Source organism: Pseudorca crassidens, chromosome 10, assembly GCF_039906515.1.
Source record: "Pseudorca crassidens isolate mPseCra1 chromosome 10, mPseCra1.hap1, whole genome shotgun sequence".
Taxonomy (NCBI): Eukaryota; Metazoa; Chordata; class Mammalia; order Artiodactyla; family Delphinidae; genus Pseudorca; species Pseudorca crassidens.
Genome location: NC_090305.1, coordinates 26,332,616 through 26,352,732, shown reverse-complemented (window position 1 = coordinate 26,352,732; position 20,117 = coordinate 26,332,616). Strand labels below are relative to the sequence as shown.

The window sequence follows — 20,117 nt, the reverse complement described above, 5'->3', positions numbered from 1 at the left end:
TATTGCTTTGATGATACATGTGGAAGAATTCTCTTTGAAGGAAAAATCACATGCTCCTGCCTTTGGAGCATTCCATTTACTTAACAAAGCTGAATTTCTTTTGGTACTCAAAAATGTAAAAATTGTAAAATCTAGACTACATTAACCATTTAATAAGCTAAAAGAAGGTTACTAAGGGCTTCCCTGGTGGCGCAGTGGTTAAGAGTCCGCCTGCCGATGCAGGGGACACGGGTTCGTGCCCCGGTCTGGGAAGATCCCACGTGCCGCGGAGCGGCTGGGCCTGTGAGCCATGGCCGCTGAGCCTGCGCGTCCGGAGCCTGTGCTCAGCAACAAGAGAGGCCACAACCGTGAGAGGCCCGCATACCACAAAAAAAAAAAAAAAAAAAAAAAAGAAGGTTACTAAGACTGAAAAGCACCGCAGTGAGGGAGGAGTGAGGGTTGGAGAACACAGCAGGCGATGCAGGCAGAAACCTACATTAGAGAGGGTGCTATAACCATGTTAGAAATTTTGGACTTTCCCAGGGACAACAGGAAGCCACTAAAGGTTTTGAGCAGAAGCGTGATGTGAACAGATCTGTGAAAAGATCACCCTGGCTCCAGGGTAAACAATGAATTGGAGAGGGAAGAAAATAGCAACTAAAAGATAAACTACAGAGCTTAAACAATAGTCCAGGCACAAGTTCATGGCATCATGAACTAAGGTAATAGTCATGAAAGTGGAGAGAAGTAAATGTTACCCAAGAATTAAAATCAAGACCTAGTGATGGACACAATACGGGGAATGATAGAGATGGGGGTATCAAGAATGACAACCATGTTTCCAGATGACAGATTACTGAAAAGCAATAAACACCATCCCAGCCTTCTTAGAATAGCGAGGCAGCTTCATCAAATCAAAACTGTAGGCATATAATTAATAATAATAATAATAATACTCACTGAGTAACTACTCAATGCCTGTCCTTGTGCTAAGTGCTTTACATGTTTTGTTTCATTTAAACCACCTAACAGCACCATGAGAAATGTTTTAGAATCATCTCTCCAACTTGTATATGGAAACTGAAACACTGAAGAGTTGACTTTTTCAAAGACCACCCGACAGTTAGTGGTAGAGATGGCGTTTGGAGCCAAGCAGCCTACTTCCAGAGTCCTCGCACCTAACGCTCATCCAGAGGAAGATGAGTGAGTGCTCTGTGACTGAGCAAGGCCAAGTTCATCTGGAGAAGATGCAGAATGTCAGCCAAGATCCTCATGACCTAGAAGGAGAAAGTAAACTACAGAAACCTTCAAAGGAAGACATGGATCTCCCTTGGAAAGCTTTGTGTCAAGACAAGAGGCTTGCTACCTTCCTGGATTATGTGTCTAAGATGTGATACAGGGTCAGTTATAGAAAATGGGATCCACTTTAGTAAAGGTGATGCGTCAACTTGACTGGGCTTTGGGGTACCCAGAGAATTAGCCAAACATTATTCTAGCATGTCTGGAAGGTGTGTCTGGATGAGATTAACATGTGAATCCATAGACTTCAGTAAAGCAGACTGTCCTCTCTGAGGTGGGTGGGCTTCATCCAGTAATCCATTCAAGACCTGAATAGTACAAAAAGCCTGAGTGAGCTGGAACTCCTGCCTAATTGCTGAGTTGAGACACTGGTCTCTTCCAGGCTTCAGATTTGGACTGAAACTCTGGCTCTTTGGTTTCAAGCCTGCTGGCTTTTGAAATGCAACTAACACCATGGACTCCACTGGTTCTCAGGCCTTTGGACTCAGACTACAGCTACATACACATCAGCTCTCCTAGGTCTCAGCCTCTATAATCACATGAGCCATTTCCTTATAAGAAGTTTCTTCATATGTATATATATCTATATGAATGTATATATAAATAGGTGAATTAGTGAATGAATAAGTCACTAGTCACTGTAGGCAGGGTGCTCTGGATAAACAGAACCAATGTGATATCTATATATCTGTATCTACATCTATCTATATACCTATCTATCTGTACGTATATATATGATATCACATTGGGTCTATTTATTTGGAGAACCCTGACTAATACAGAGACTTGTTCACTCATGACTAACACCGCCAAAAGGAAGTACAGAAAAACCTTTGGAACCATAAGGGCTTAAGTAGGAAATTTAAGCCCTTATGTACTATTTTCATTACTTCATTCTATCAACGGTTAGAATTTTAGAAGGAAGTAGTTCACGGTTTTAAAACAAATCCATCTTTCTAATTTGAGAAATACCTTCCTAATTTATCTTTCATATGGTCTAAAGACTCTACTATACTACCAATATTTATAACATGCCAATGACTCTGCTTTTAAGTCCCAGGAGATGGAAAATTCACTAGGCCAAACAAAGGGGAGGTCTCTATTTTTACTCTCCTCCCATTACAAGGATAGGGAAAAGGGTCCAGGAGGCAGCTCCCTGGTTTCTGCCTCCTATTCAAGAAAGGCCTGGAATAGGTGGGCAAGACCAGCTCTCCCCTGAGCACTGGGGCAAGTGTGTTCTCCTCTCTTCTTGGACTGACTGGCTATGCTGGACTTGTCTTCCATCAAGGGCAAAGTCCCCAGTGTCTTGTGTGGCCTTAGGGATAAGGAAGGAATGCAAGCTGTTGTCCATCCCCTTCATAGCTTAGTCAAGAATTAGTCACATGATACAGCATTGCTCACGAGAGGTTCTCTTTGGCTTGGGCCAAACCATAATATGCAATAGTGATGCCTTAGCTGGCCATTCCCTGGGATGTACTGATACATATTTACACAAGAGTGGCCAGTCCAGATCAAGATCCATGTGGTCCTGAATCCCCTAACTAAAAACTATCTTACAAAGCAACCTCATACTTTCAATAACACTTTCTAAATATAATTGAATCTAGAAAATATCACAATATTGTTAAGACATTTTTTAATTCTAAATTTTCTATTAATTGTGTTTCTATCAATAGTGAATTTGGTTTTGCTTAGTGAAGTAATTGATTGGAATTTTTCTTATTTTCCTAGCCAAACTAAACAGGTTTGAAATATCCAGTAAAATTTTATTAATTTTCTCCAAATTAGTAAAAGTCAGGTTGTCAAATATTTTAAAAGTAGACAAGCTATTGTTTTTACTTGCTCATTCTCTTATTCTGGTTAGATAACACACCTCTAATTTTAAGGAATCATCCTCTCTCAGTCTCAGACCATGTAGTTCTGGGGGGGTCTATCATACACTTGCTCCATCCCAGCCAGTAAGAGCACCACTTCCCCAGCCACGGTAGCAGCTTTAGTGATGGGCTTATGACCCAAACAGGGTCAAAGTTAATCCTGAGTCTTCTGCTTAAGCTTTTCATTCAGTTATTCACACAACATATACTTCTTGAAAGCCTACTGTGAGTCCAGCCACTGTTGTAGGGATTAGGATATTGTCAATTAAAAAAAAAACAAAACAAAACATGAAAATCCCTGCCCTCATGGTACATACATTCTACTAAGGAAAACACTAGAATAAGTACAATAAATATCACAAATAAACTGTATATAATATGTTAAACAGTGTTAAAAGCCAAACGAGAAAAACAAAGGGGGTGTGAAATTTTGATGAGGGGAAATGTTGGAATTTGCTCAGAAATAGTCATTGGAAAAGAGCCCTTATTTCATCTGTAGCCACAGGGGCCTATTTCTACCTCTAGGAGTCAGATTGGTAAAGGAAGCCAGTTCAGGAGAAAGCAGAACCTAGAGCTGCAGAGAAACAAAGGCCTAATGACTTCATCGAAGCACCTGGACTCAGCTGTGCCTCCAGTTGTTTTAGTTTTATGAGGCAATAAGTGCCCTTATTTTTTGTTCGAATTGGGTTTTCTGTCACTTGCCACCAAAAAAGACCTGACGAATGCCAAGATGTTCAGGTATATATAGAAACTTAAAGTATCTTATAATGTGTTTCTAAGTGGGATTCCTGCTGTACTTGTATTATCGGATAGCTAGAACTCATTTCTAATTAGCATTATACATTTACATGTAAACACCTAAAATGCTAAGGACCTTAAAAACAGCATGTTCACTTTAAAGCGTTTAAATGAGCTCCTTAAGGTGTGCTTTATACTCTGAATGGAAGGAACCCTTTCTAATCCATTGTTCCAAGGTCACTCTTGTCCAGATCAAGCAATTACAAATTCTAAGTTATCTCAGTTAAGAATCAATGAGATTTTACCAGATATGTTTCTTCTATTGCACATATAGAATAGTATTTTGGATTTTTTTTTTGAAGCCTTGTTAGGCAACAGAGAAAATTTCTGCCTCACTTTTGTTGGTGGTGTTGGTTATATTTTCAGAGACACATAGTTAAGGACCAATCCTCAGGTGCTCTGAATAGAGAACCAGTCATTAGTCACTGGCCATCCTACATGCTGAGGGTTCCAAGTCCACCAGAACCACGCTCACCAGCATTAACTTGACTGAGTAATTACCATCTGCCCCAACATACCAGCTGACCAGAACCGCCGTGCTGGACTGAAGTGTGTTTGAATTTAAGATTACAGAAAGCAACGAATAGGTTTTTAATTTTTCTTATCCTTCTTCTTCTATTTCTCCTTTCACTTTGATCTTACTTTCTTCCCACCCCTAAATCAAATAAAACCACACACACACACACAATAGCTGCTTTCCCTTTCAACCTAACATCCTTTTGCAGCACCCTTTCACATATGTAGCAAACTGTTGAGCATAGACTTCTAGTCCCCCAAACCCACCAAGAGGACCCAGGCCAGGGACAAAAGATGATAAGCACCCACATTGTATGTGAGCCATAAACAGACAGGGGGTAGACATTTCCTTGGGGCTTTTTTTTTTTTTTTTTTTTCGGTACACGGGCCTCTCACTGCTGTGGCCTCTCCCGTTGCGGAGCACAGGCTCCGGACACGCAGGCTCAGCGGCCATGGCTCACGGGCCCAGCCGCTCCGCGGCATGTGGGATCTTCCCAGACTGGGGCACGAACCCATGTCCCCTGCACCGGCAGGCGGACTCTCAACCACTGCACCACCAGGGAAGCCCCCTTGGGGCTTATGTAAAGGAGGCTAACTAACTCCGCCATCTGAGCCATGCCTGGACAGACCCCAGCCCCCAGCTACATGATCAACCAAGAGAGGAAATTCAAAGAAGTTCTCAGAGATGGGGGTGAGTCATTAGCCTCAGTGAACAGCCATGGCCTTTTCCTCTCCTTCCCATACAGGGAGATCTGAGGCTACTTCTCTCCATTTAAGCAAAGAAAAAGGGCTTCAAATGTACCAGTCATACAGTTGCCCGCAAGAAAAGGAGACTGGCTTCTTTTTCCCAGGTTGGATGTCTGCATATGCAGCAAATGTGTGGGCTACCCATGCTTATCTGAGCAGGGGAGAGGAGACTCAGAGAGAGAACAGAGGAAAGGGTGCTGAGAGGAACATCTCTGGTGTCTAAAGATTTATAAGTTTCCTCTGGATCAAGTGGATTCTGGGGAAGGTAGCTTGACTTGAGCCAAATTTCTGGTGGAAGCTAAGGGGACTGCAAACCCAGGTGGGGCTTCCACACTGGAAAACAGTGGGAAGATTTCCTACAGGACTCCAGTGGTCGAGGAGAGAGAATCAGCAGTCAGCCAGTATTATCCAGAGAGGCAGCAATGCCCAGCAGAGGATCCAACTGCATGGTTCAGTAAAAGGCTGGCCAACCTTCTTGCCTCATCTTTCTACCTGCCCATCACCCGTCTCACATCTTCCACTTGCCGAGCACACGCCTCACCTCTTCTACCTGCCCCAGCACCAGCACCAAGAGACCACAAAATAAGAAGGATGGATCATATGGTAATTCTATTTTTAGTTTTCTGAGGAACCTCCATAGTGGCTGCACCAACTTACATTCCCACCAGCAGTGTAGGAGGGATGTAAGCTATTATATATAGGATGGATAAACAACAAGGTCCTACTGTATAGCACAGGGAACTATATTCAATATCCTATGATAAACCATAAACCATAAGAAAAGAATATACAAAAAGAATGTGTGTGCATATACATATATATACATATATACACACACACATACACACACACATATATATGGTGAATCACTGTACAGCAGAAATTAACACAGCATTGTAAATCAACTATATTTCAATTAAAAAAAGGAAAAAGATGAGCTACTTGAGTAATTTTTAGTCACTATTTTAGCAAAAGAACTCTTTCTTCCAATGAAATATTACTTTAACACAAATTTAAGCTAGAGATAAAAGCAATGAAGCAATTACTTGAGCAATTTAAACCTTTATAGCTTGATCCTCAAATACTTCATTGTTGGCAGAACCCCTGAAGTTCCCCCAGGAAACATTCAGATTTTGTGGAGCCCGGTAGGAAAACCACTGCCCAGGACACACGTATCAACTCCATGCACACAATATTGTGCTTCCAGACAGCCTGATACCCTTTAGCAACAGAATATGAGTGTCCATAGACAGTACTCATAAAAAGCATGGAGTTTACATACAGATATTTGGTACTTTGAGAAGAGAAGCAAACTGTATTTAAACCTGCTTATTTTAACTCCTTTTTTCCTATTTATTCCTACAAAAGTCTCCTGTTCATAACATTATACTAGTGTTTTCCTCAACCACGTTCCCACATTCTCGCTTTTCCCAGAAACTTCCATTTATATTTAATGCCTGATCTTGTAATTTCTTGAAAAGGACAAAGACAGAAGTCCATTCAAGGCCAGAAGACGGCTTTTTCTCCTAAGAAACTGTCAGCCAAATTTCTCAGGGAGGAACTGGAAATGAAGTGAGAGACATTGATAAATTTCCCTTCTGAACAATCAATAAAAGCCCCACCATCCTGTTCAGACTCCCACTGTGGAAGCAAGGGCCGTAATTAGATTGTCAAAAATTCAACTTGCCCAAGCTGACAGCGACCCCCTCGAAAGTGACATGTGATTGGCACTCGGTCTGGGGTGGTGAACCTGTATTGGCAGACAGAGGGTAGGGAGCAAAAAGCAAGAGTGAAATTTCCTCATTGAAAACAGCCCCCCAAACCCCACACTGATGAAGAATCTGCGACCCTTTAGTCATATTAACATAGCAAAGTGTGCAGCTGACAACTTACTAAGCCATCTAATCTCCACCACAGATTCAGAACCCAGCCTGCCCCATCCACTCCCAAACCCAGAAAAAGAGGAATGTCATTCCTTCACGACCTCCAAAGCTAAAACCTCTCTCTTGCTGTGATGAAGAGGTAGACAAGAACATGAATAAGGAGAAAAATCTCCAGACAGAGATGGACCCGTGCCAAACAGAAGTCCCTCCATCCCTCACCCCTGAAAGAAACTATGAGATCATAGGCACAGGGGACTCACTGCTTTGGGGGAAAATATCACGAGAATAGCCATAACTAATAGTGCTGGAGTGTTAACCGTGTGCCAGATGCTTTGGAGCAGTTCACAAGCGGTAAATCTATGAGGTAGGAACTATGTTTTCCTGGTTTTATAGAGATTGATTTGCCCAAGGTCTTAGTTGATGAATAGCAGAACTAGACTGATTTCTGACTCCAAAACTTATATAAACCACTAAAAATAGCGTTTCTCCACGTGTAGTCAGTGGGCCCCCTGAATCAAATCACCTGAGGGTTCCACTGAAATGCACATTCCTGGGCCCACGCCAAACCCACCGAGTCAGACTCTGGAAGTGAGGTCCAGAAAACTCTATTTTTAAAATCTTCCTGAGAAGAGGCTTCCATGCACTAAAGTCGGTGAATCTCCTCCCTACAGCATCCTGGGAAGCTGAGTGAATGTTGGGTCTTTAGGGACCTTCTGGGGGCAAAGCAGTGAATCAAGTTGCTCACTGTTTTGCATACTTGACAGCAAGAGAAAATTAGTTTTTCCCTAAAGCCCCAGTGTCACTAGACCCACCTCTGGCCCTGGGAAAAGGCCAGTGAAATTATGTAACAATTTCAACCGTGATATACCACCACGCCGCCAGAGGGGAAGACTGTTTGAGACCTCAGGTGGTGAGGGAGAGAGAAGGGAGAGGATTGATGGACCTCAGGCTGTGACTGGGGTTCCCTGCTAGAGAAGGCAGAAGAGAATCCCTCTCACCCAATGGCTAAGCTCTTTCCTACATACTATTGCTTTCAAATGGATGAGATGCGGCAGCATCACCTCAATGAGGAAAACAGCTTGATTTCGCCTGTGTTCAATGTGCAAGCTCTGTGGTTCATGAGAGATTCTACTCAGGCCTATATTGACAGGGCTGTGGGGAAATGGGTAAAACAGCCATTGATGACACCCTAGTCCTGGGAATACAGGAAAGGAGAGGTGGAGGGAGAGGAAGAGTGTTGGGAGAGGAGGTGGAGGGGAGAAGACAGAAACGAGGGAAGCAGGGGAGAGGAGGTATCTGCGCTCTCAGTATCCAGTAACATCACCAGGATAAAGTAGCAACACTTGTAACTTCCAGAATTCTCAGAACACATTAGAAGTTATCTACTTTGCTTTAATTGCCCCATCTTAATTATAAGCAGTGGTCCCAGGGATTTTCTTAACGTGACATCTGTTAAAACACAAAGGTTAGGAGCACAGGGTACATTTACAATACAAGCACATAAAGGTATATTTGTAAACTCTTTTGCTAATCCTTCATAATAGAATGTGAGGAGAAAAAGGGGCTGGAATGAAAGAAGCCGAGTAAAAGAATGAGGAGAGTTTCATTCTTCTTCAGGTGAATTTCCATTTCGAGCAAGAGCTGTGCCATCTGCATCTTAGAGGACAGTGGCTCTCAAACCAGAGGATCCCTGTTGAGCTGCAGGATTCTTCAGACGGCCTATGGGCTGGTTGAAACACTGATCTGTGCCCTCTTGTTCTCCAGCTGTGTTTTCTCAATGGTAAACAGCAGCACATTGGGTTGGTGACCTAACTGGCTGTTAGACTATAGCAAACACTTGAAGACCATCGCTGACCTGTGAATAGACAGAAGCCCCTCATGGATCCTGGGTTACAAGATCGATGTAAGTGCTTGATGAGGGATACAGGAAGAAAAAGGTCCTCCTTAGAAGTAGAATACAAGAATCAATATTTTAGGTATTTTGAATTTCAGTCTAGATAATTGTGGGTTTTTTAATCCTTACAAAATTTATCCCCAGTGTGTATCACTCTGGCTGGTCCATGGTCAACACTTAATAAATGCTTGATGGGGCTTCCCTGGTGGCGCAGTGGTTGAGAGTCCGCCTGCTGAGGCAGGGGACATGGGTTCATGACCCGGTCCGGGAAGATCCCACATGCCGCGGAGCGGCTGGGCCCGTGAGCCATGGCCGCTGAGCCTGCGTGTCCGGAGCCTGTGCTCCGCAACGGGAGAGGCCGCGACAGTGAGAGGCCCGCGTACCGCAAAAATAAAAAAAATAAATAAATGCTTGATGATAAGATCTCACTTCCTCTCATAGTAAGCCAAAAAAGGCAAAAGAGGGCTTTTAGTAGACAATGATTGAGGGCCACAATTTGTGATGGACAGAGCCTTAATGGAGCAAGAAGGGTGATTCCTCAGCATAGCCACATGCCATGCCTAGAATAACTACTCTGTGATAGGCGGCAGGGTCTTATTTTGCTACGTCAGCACAGAAATTCCAATGTAGAGAATGTCACATTTTCTGGAGATCGGGCTACTATCTGGTGCCCACATTTTTGATCTGACTTTGGCTCGTGCTATGTAATCAAATGTATATAAGCATCCACTGAGAGACACTCCAAGCTCATCATGTTATACTTACATTTTCTAGTTGATACTAAGGATTATTCTCGCACGTTTAGTAATTTCCTGAATCTCAAGGAAAATAAAAATGTCCATTTTGCAAAGTGGGATGAAGTTATAAAAAGGCAAACGAAATTGTAGCAGAAACACATTATAGTCTAATTCCTATTTTTTCCCAGGAATCCATAAACACCAACCCACCTGTAACAAAATTCTAGGTAGAACTCTAACTGAACCCTGTTCCCAGGGGGGTGAAAACAGCAACAACAACAAAGTGAAGTTGTCTCTGCTTTGGGCTGCCACCAGTGTACACAGCCATGGGTGTAGGCTAAGTAACAGTAAGTAACCATATTGGTTGGTTTTCACTAGGTTAAACTGCAGCTGCAAACACAAGTCTCAGTGGTTCATGACAACAAAGGTTTATTCCTCACACACATACATAGGAGCAGTATGCAGCTCTGCCCAAGCTTAAGGAGCTGCCCCTATCCCTATGGGGGATGGGCTATTCTCAAGCAGAAGGAAAAGAGAAAAATGACCAAAGTATCACAATGGCTCTCAAAACTTCTGCTTGGCCATGCAGTACATCAATTTCTGCTCACATTCCATTGACCAAAGCAAGTCCAAGGCTAAGCCCACTCTCAGCGGGACAGGGAAGTATGGTCCACCCACGGGGAGGCACTGAAAGTCACCTGACAGTGGGCAGAGGTGACAGAAAGGGGGGCAAATAACTGAGAACCACAGTACACTCTGCCGTGAGCATCATCACAGTCAATATGCCTTATTTAAGGAAACAGTGCTCATGCCGTAATTGACTTTGTTGCCTCTGCGACTAACAGCCAAAGAGACAGAAGTAGTTTTATCATTTTCCCCATTGTCTGCACCTTGGCTAGACACACACAGCTCTACCTCAGTTCCTCTGGTCAACTGCCTCACTCACCATGCAGGGAAAGAGTTCCATTCCTCACAGCCAGGAACTTGACTCCATACGGAAAGAAGGGGGTAGAGTGGGAACTCCCGTAGAGTTTGATCTGAGCTTTGCCTTGGAAGGGCTTGTCCTCGGATCCAATCCTGAGCTCTCCACCATCAGAAACAAGGATGGAGTGTGCTCTGAGCTCGATGGGTCCTGGGTCCAGGAAAATCAGCTTTCCTCCTAATAGCCAAAGAGAAGACAGTCAGTCTCTGGGAGAATGAGGCTCACTTCCTTTTGACAGTTCCAATGTCTGATGAAATCCCCTTCGTTTATGTGCTTCTGCTGAAATTTAGACTCATTTTATCTTGCCTTCTCTTCTAGAAGCACAGTTGAGTGGATCAGACACCCAGAAGCAGAAGCACTATATTACTAATCTAGCTTAGGATAGCTATCACAATTCACAGCAGATTTATTTGTAATATTTTTAAAGACAATAACCTAAATGCCTAGAAATTTAGGACTGGTTAAATAAGAAACGAGAAGGTCACCGTTTTTACCATGTAACAGCAGCTTAGAAAATTAAGGTTAAAAAAACTGGGAAACAGTAAATAGGAAATAGGAATAGAAGAAAATATGCCAAAATTATAAGAATTACAGTAAAAGGAAGTGTAATTAGGAGGCACTATGAAATTTTTAGCACTTTAGCTGACCAACATCTATTATCCTTTTCTTTGGACAACAGACACTGATTTCCACAAGGAACTGTTCTGCTCCATTGAATAGAGTTGAGTGGGACTGTCAAACATGGTGTCTTATCCTACCATCAACTGAGTCATGTACCCAGGCTTCAAAAGGAAACCTGGAGCAAGCAAATCTCCCTCCCCAGGCTGGAGAAAATAGCATGCCTTGGCCCCTTACCCACGTATATTTTCCTTCATAACGCTTAGCATCAGACATACCATATATTTACATGTTTACTGTCCGCCCCCCAGGAATGCATGCTTCATGAGGGCACTTATCTGCCTTGTCCACTTCTACATTCCCAGTGTCTAGAACAGTGACTGGCAGAAGGTTGGCACTCAATATATAATTGCTGAGTAAATGAATAAATGGTTATATCCTTTTAGAGTATCTGTTTTAAGTACCTGAATTTCCTTATAGACACACACACACACACACACACACACACACACACACACACACACAAACACACACATACTCACTCCCATTTTCTCAGAAAGGATACTGTTATGACATTGAATCAGTAAGTCCACACATTGTCTCAATGAGCTAAAGGTAAGCCCGGAATGCGGGGGAGGCAAGTGGCAGAAGTGGCTCAAAAGGTAGATTCCACAGGAAAAAGGAGGGTCATGGTGAGGGCCAGTGAAGAGCAGAGACTCCATCTGCTAAATGGAGTCCTGAATCCAAGGTACCAAATCCTTGAGTTGGATTGTTGTTTTGTACTTAAACACGTGCTGGAGGAATGAGAGGGAGCGAAGAAAAAGGCCAAGACGAGTCGTTTCTGTTATCTCCATCTTAGTACAGAGATAGTGACCAATACAGATGGAGGCCACTCCTCCCCTGACCTTCTGTTCTAACATTCTCTTCAGCTTTCCTTGGCTCCTTTATCTTTGATCCTAAAGCCCGAGCCACACACCATCAATAATAGTCACAGAGTGTTTACTTAGATTCAACCTCTTGAAGTGCTCTTTCCTTTCAGCCACATTTTAGAATAACACGTCCCCGTGGGTATCCAGTTTCACCATCTACAAATTGTCCATGGCTAGAACTCTTCCCTCAGAGATTTGTGGTGAGATTTCTTGAAATGATGCTTATAGATCCCTGGTCCTGGGTCTGACCTAGTAGACACTGAATGCAGTGGTGTAAGAGCCCTACTAGACCACCTCCTTCCAACACCTCACTCTCCATTGTCCTGACGTCCCTTTTCAAATATGGCGTAGAGATCACCGTCTAAGGTAATCAACCCAAGAAGCAACTCTCCTTTAGTGACCTAGAGGCTTGATGCTTGAGTGGCACCTGTCTGCTCACCAGACTTCCAAAGGGCCTGCTGGCAATTCTGACCTTAATTTTCCCTTCCATTGTCATCACGATGACAAGAATAATCATTAGAAATGCAATCATATCACGCATCCTGCTGTGAACAAGAGGGAAGAAATGTGACCTGTGGTACAGGCCACCTTCTTGAGTTCACTAGAACTTTTTCACTCACAGCCATGTGTCATTAATGTCTCAACTAATTATCTTCAACTGGTGGACCATGGGCTGGGCAATGGATCCCACCATTATGAACAGTCAGGAAATCTGAATCTGAACCGAGATGAACCAGTGATGGAGACAGGATATTGGATCAGGTTCCTATCCCCTCTGCTACTGACCTCTGAATGACCCTCAGTAAGTCTCACAAAATTGCTGGGCCTCGGACTACTCAGTTTCCAAATCTGTCCCACTCACTGCTGAGGGATGGTCTGTTTGCCCCTTGGCGATGTGCAGAACAGAATTGTTCGTTCGTTCGCTGAGGCTCCTTCCAGCTCTAGAACATTTGGCATCTGCATCTGCAAAGATGCAGTCAAGTGTGCATTTGACACTGATGGAGACAGGGACCTCACGTTCTCTCGCCACCACCTACCCTGCAGAGAACTTTGAATATCACCACCTACCCTGCAGGGAACTTTGAATACCACTTGAGGAAGGGATTACCTGCACAGTCAGGAATTCAAACGAGATTATGGGAAAGCAAGGGAGCTGACATGTATTAAGCACCTACCATATGCCAGTACCTTTAGCTATGTTGTTTGAAATGACCTTCCAAACAAGCCCAGGAGGTCGATGTCACGCTCCATATTTCAGAGCAGACAGTGAGCTGGGGGAGGCAGAGCGAGCATTAGAACCAGACCACCTGACAGAGGCACTCACGCTCTCTCCACTTTGCAAACCCTCCCAAGTAGCTTTTTCATTAATTAGGAAATTAATTTCCATTAAGTATTTCATTAATTTCATTATTTATCATAGTTACTTTTAAGGAAAAACACGTGTTAACTTAAGTAGCTTTGCCTATGGCTTGTTTATATGTGGTTTATTTTAATTTTGTTAATGTAGATATACCTCGCCTCATTCCGAAAAGGATTTGAGGCAGACTACAAGGATTAGTGGGTACATTTATAACCTGGGTTTTGTCCCTTATACCATCAAGCAAAATATTAAATACACTGAAGCAAACTGGTAGAAATCTGAAAATGTCATTTACTGACAGGAACTAATTATGACGCTAATGAAGGGAGAAAAGCTCAGCCCCAAAACATGAATGACCTGTGTTGTCAAGAGTACTATAAATAGGACTAATTAGTTAATGCAGTAATCGCTCTTCCCTGCTAAAAAGCCTTTCCTCCTTACTTTATCAGTGGCAGGTACGTGTAAGAAATCTAGGGAAAGGAAGAGAGTTTGATGCGGAATTCAGCTAATTTTGGTTGATACGTGATAACCAAGGCGAAAGTTCCTTGGTGTGGAAGAACAGAAAGTTTATATACAGCAGGCTGCTTTAAAGGATAGTTATTTGAGTATGGGAGGGCAGTGGGAGGACTTTATTTCTGCACTTTATAGAGCTCAACCCCATTTCTGAAAGCTGAAATAAAGAGCAGGGCTGAAATCAGCCTTTGGCTGTGACCCTTACATTGCTTGTTATGATTGTTCATGAAAGCTGAGTATGTCCCACGAGTGACCTTGGGTAATTTTATAAAAATCAATCAACCATCATTATTGTTACTTCCCCTTCAAAATAAATAAATGAACACAACTTTTTACATGTAATCACTTCTTCCCATTAAACATCTCTTTTATTTCTTTTAAAGGGAAGTAAAAGAGACTTTTAGCAGCTAGCTAATGTTTGCAAAGTACATCAAAACCTGCTTTGGGCCAACCGTACAATCAGCCATCCTCTGTAATAACCGCAAAATGATTCTGTTGTATGTGTGTGTGTGTTTTAAAGAAAAACAAATACACGGTTCTAGCTATTTTCCCCCTTACAGAAAACATTTAGAGTATAAGTATTTTACCTTACAAGAATACTCCTCAAAAGAACTGGGTATACCTTCTATCCCAGTTTTTTCCCTCTAGTCTCTTTGGAACCCTCCCCAGCTGTGCCTTTTCCTGGCCACTCCACCAAAACTGGTCCTGTTGAGGTCACAAATGACAACCACATTGCTGAATCCAAGGCGGGATGCTCAGTGCTCACCTTTCCGGAGCAGCCAGCAGCATCTAACATACTTGTTCACTCCTTTCTTGATACTCCTTCCCCTCGCCCACCGAGCACTGTGCCCTCCTGGATGGCCTCCCACCTCCTGAGCCTTCCCTCCTGACCTCCTCTGCCTGATTCCTCCTGCTTGTCCCAACCACTGACACTTGGAATGTCACAAGACTCAGTCCCTTGATCACTTTTTTTCTCACCTTGTCTTAAAGTTTTAAACCCCATCATATGCTCATCGCTGATAACTCCCAGATTTAAATCCCTAAGGCCCACCTCCGCCCTCAGCTCAAGGCTCATCGCCCCAACTGCTACTTGACATCTCCACCTGGACGTCTCAAAGGTTTCCCAGCTTAGCACGTCCAAAAAGTGAGCTCCTCGTCTTGCCCCACAGTCCTTCCCTTTTCCATAAATGGCGACTCCATCCCCTCTTTGCTCAGTTTGAAAGTTTGAAAGTCCTTTGCTTTGTTTGAAAGAGTCAGCGTTCACTCTCTCTCACACCACAACCAAAGCTCCAGGGAATTTTGTGCATTCTTCCTTCAAAATATCCCTGTGATCCAACCCCTTCTCACCACCTCCACTCCTATCACTGGGGTCTAAGTCACCCTCATCTCATCCCCAGGTAACTCTAAAAGCCTCTTAACTCAGCTCTTTTCTTCTGCCCCTGTCCCCACCCCAGGGTCTACTCTTAAAACAACAGTCACTGTGATTTGTTTAATGTAAACTTTATCACATCACCTCTCTGCCGGAAATTCTCCACCGGTTCCCAACACACACAGAGTCAAAGCCCACCAAACCCTGCAGCGCTGGCCCTTCATGGCCCCCTCTCCCTCTGCTCTCCCCGGCTCACAATCCTCTGCCTCCGTGACCCTCTTAGTCCCCTGACTCACAGTCTTTGCCCTCACTGTGTGCAAGTCCCCCCAACCACCACCAAACCACAACCCAGCTCCCTGTCCACCTTCCCTGCTGCATTTTTCTCCATGCTGCTCAGAAAATCTAACAAAAAATACAACTTGCTGACTTGATTGTTTTCCTTATGGAAATAAACTCCATAAGAGCAAGAACTGTGGTCTATTTCATTCACAGCTGCAGCCCCTGTGCTTAGAACAGTGCCAGGCATACAGGGAGCTGGGAAAGTGGTCATTAAATACGTGTGGAATAAATAGAAGTTGAAGTTACAGAAGTGAATGAGGTCTCCCTAGACGGACACGTAGAGTGAGAACACAAGAGAGACAAGACTGTCAAATAGTATTTAAAGACTAGACTCAGGAGAGGAAGTAGAAAGATTTTTGCATGTGAGTCAAAGAAACAGGTGAATTAGGAGAAGAATCAGAAGGTTGGGGTGGGTTCCTGGAAGAGCTTTAAGAACTGGGGAAACTGGTAGATGATGATGGCAAATACTTAGTGTCATTTTGAGGAGGATCTGGGGGAAAAGGGTGCAGAGCAAGAGTGTACTTGGTTAGGACGTACATGCCAGGTGATGAAATGAACTCGGGGGTAGTGACTTCCATTTTAAGCAGACGGAAAGCCAGAGATGAACGAAGGCAAGATGCAGGGAGAGATCTGATGACCCCCAATTCATTAGATCAATCTGCATCACCAAACTACATCCTTCCTTTATTCAAAGCTTGAACCTAAATTCTCAGATGTAAGTTATCCAATTTACTTATCTATGCGGCTGAGCCTCCATTCAGCTTTTTGTGTCAACTCTGAATAATTCCTTAAAAAGTTTAGCATCCTGTATTTTGTTACCTTTCCAGCAATTCCCCAGGGGGAGCCTGTGGAATTCCCTTTCCCTGGAGAATTAGAGATGATCGTCCATTCAGGACGCACGGGTCCTGCTCTGCCTGGATTGAGAAGGGCAGACTCAGTGACTACACGGAGTTGGGGCGCTGTGCTACACCCTACTGTACCTACAGCACCATGTTGCTGTGGAGGTGGGTGTCAGGAGAAGGTGAGGAAGAGAAGGCTAGCATTCAGGGAAGGCAGCCACAGCCCGGAGCCTGCGTTCTGATGGCGATGCACAGAGCTTCCTTTGTTGGTCAGATCCGGATTAGGCTTTTGCCTGATCCACTGGAGCAGAGCCTGGAAGCTTTGAGGTGGGCTTGTCCCCGGCCAGAGAGGCGGAAAATCAATTTGGCTGGCAAATGAGATCCCCCAAGAGCTCAGTGCACACTCCATAATCTTATCCACTAGCAGCTCCGGAAATAAATGCCTGGGCCCTCACATATTCATGGGGGAGGTGAGGCATAAATCAGGCTTTAAGGATTGGGGCAGAGGCAATGGACTTTCTGGCTGGCTACTAATTAATCCAGCACAGAACACCTCAGCCTAGCAACCTAGGAGTGAGCCGCACACGCACAGGCTACTGCCGCTTTACTCAACTCTATTTTCATTGCAATTAAAACAGATACCAAATGCAATTCTCCCCTTTAGCCGATGCTGCTTATGCATCCCCCTGTTCTTCCTTTAATTAAAAAACATGCTTATTGCAATACTTGCCAGAATCACTTTAATGGTATTTTAATTGTAAGGTCTCTGCCTGATTAAAAAAAGAAAATATGAAGCACAAAGTGTTTGCAAAACTGTTCTCAGGATGCAAGAAAAGAATCACACACCGCCCCGAATGGATGCCACATACTAATTCCTTAATTAGCCTGGCACTGCTAGTCAAGTGGGCAACGTGGAGGAGAAAACATATCGGAAATAAAATCATTGACTCAGAGCCATGAACAATAGGGAGGAATCGTTTTCATCAGCTCGTATTTCCCTTGTAGGAGAGACAACTGCATCTAACTAAAAATACCATACTCAGGACAGGCCCAGTCAATGTGGCCAGACAGATTTTTTTCCACTGTTCTTTGGGAAAAGAGTAGCTGGGCCAAAGACACATACTAATCAAACTATCAAAAATTAAATACAAAGAAAACATATTAAAAGCAGCAAGGGAAAAATAACACACAAGGGAATCCCCATAAAGTTAACAGCTGATCTTTCAGCAGAAACTCTACAAGCCAGAACAGAGTGGCAGGACATATTTAAAGTGATGAAGGAGAAAAACCCACAACCAAGATTACTCTACCCAGCAAGGATCTCATTCAGATTTGATGGAGAAATTAAAACCTTTACAGACAAGCAAAAGCTGAGAGAGTTCAGCACCACCAAACCAGCTTTACAACAAATACTAAAGGAACTTCTCTAGGCAAGAAACACAAGAGAAGGAAAAGACCTACAATAACGAACCCAAAACAATTAAGAAAATGGGAATAGGAACATATATATCGATAATTACCTTAAATGTAAATGGATTAAATGCTCCCAGCAAAAGACACAGACTGGCTGAATGTATACAAAAACAAGACGCACATATATGCTGTCTACAAGAGACCCACTTCAGACCTAGGGACACATACAGACTGAAAGTGAGAGGAAGGAAAAAGAGATTCCATGCAAATGTAAATCAGAAGAAAGCTGGAGTAGCAATTCTCATATCAGACAAAATAGACTTTAAAATAAAGACTACTACAAGAGACAAAGAAGGACACTACATAATGATCAAGGGATCAATCGAAGAAGAAGATATAACAATTGTAAATATTTATGCACCCAACATAGGAGCACCTCACTACATTAAGGCAAATACTAACAGCCATAAAAGAGGAAATCAACGGTAACAAAATCACAATAGGGGACTTTAACACCCCACTTTCACCAATGGACAGATCATCCAAAATGAAAATAAATAAGGAAACACAAGCTTTAAATGATACATTAAACAAGATGGACTTAATTGATATTTATAGGACATTCCATCCAAAAACAACAGAATACACATCTTTCTCAAGTGCTCATGGAACATTCTCCAGGATAGATCATATCTTGGGTCATAAATCTAGCCTTGGTAAATTTAAGAAAATTGAAATCGTATCAAGTATCTTTTCCGACCACAACGCTATGAAACTAGCTACCAATTACAGGAAAACATCTGTAAAAAACACAAACACATGGAAGTTAAACACTACACTACTTAATAATGAAGTGATCACTGAAGAAATCAAAGAGGAAATCAAAAAATACCTAGAAACAAATGACAATGGAGACACGATGACCCAAAATCTATAGCATGCAGCAAAAGCAGTTCTAAGAGGGAAGTTTATAGCAATACAATCCTACCTTAACAAACAGGAAACATCTCAAATAAACAACCTCACCTTGCACCTAAAGCAATTAGAGAAAGCAGAACAAAAAAACCCCAAAGTTAGTAGAAGGAAAGAAATCATAAAGATCAGATCAGAAATAAATGAAAAAGAAATGAAGGAAACGATAGCAAAGATCAATAAAACTAAAAGCTGGTTCTTTGAGAAGATAAACAAAATTGATAAACCATTAGCCAGACTCATCAAGAAAAAAAGGGAGAAGACTCAAATCAGCAGAATCAGAAATGAAAAAGGAGAAGTAACAACTGACACTGCAAAAATACAAAGGATCATGAGAGATTACTACAAGCAACTCTATGCCAATAAAATGGACGACCTGGAAGAAATGGACAAATTCTTAGAAATGCACAACCTGCCGAGACTGAACCAGGAAGAAATAGAAAATATGAACAGACCAGTCACAAGCACTGAAATTGAAACTGTGATTAAAAATCTTCCAACAAACAAAATCCCAGGAGCAGATGGCTTCACAGGCGAATTCTAACAAACATTTAGAGAAGAGCTAACACCTATCCTTCTCAAACTCTTCCAAAATATAGCAGAGGGAGGAACACTCCCAAATTCATTCTACAAGGCCACCATCACCCTGATACCAAAATCAGACAAAGATGTCACAAAGAAAGAAAACTATAGGCCAATATCACTGATGAACCTAGATGCAAAAACCCTCAACAAAATACTAGCAAACAGAATCCAACAGCACATTAAACGGATCATACACCATGATCAAGTGGGGCTTATTCCAGGAATGCAAGGATTCTTCAATATACGCAAATCAATCAATGTGATACGCCATATTATGAAAATGAAGGAGAAAAACCATATGATCATCTCAATAGATGCAGAGAAAGCTTGCGACAAAATTCAACACCCATTTATGATAAAAACCCTGCAGAAATTAGACATAGAGGGAACTTTCCTCAACATAATAAAGGCCATATATGACAAACCCACAGCCAACATTGTCCTCAATGGTGAAAAACTGAAACCATTTCC

The 20,117-nt window shown here is 42.7% G+C and overlaps 1 protein-coding gene across 1 annotated transcript in view; it reads right to left on the bottom strand.

The window, feature by feature from the left end:
* The window catches only part of PKHD1 (PKHD1 ciliary IPT domain containing fibrocystin/polyductin), a 425,823-nt gene that overhangs the window by 259,776 nt on the left and 145,930 nt on the right, over nt 1-20,117 (bottom strand). Inside the window, exon 36 of the mRNA XM_067755820.1 lies at nt 10,674-10,886. Within this exon, the coding sequence (XP_067611921.1) occupies nt 10,674-10,886 (213 nt within the window). The remainder of the gene's footprint in view (nt 1-10,673; nt 10,887-20,117) is intronic.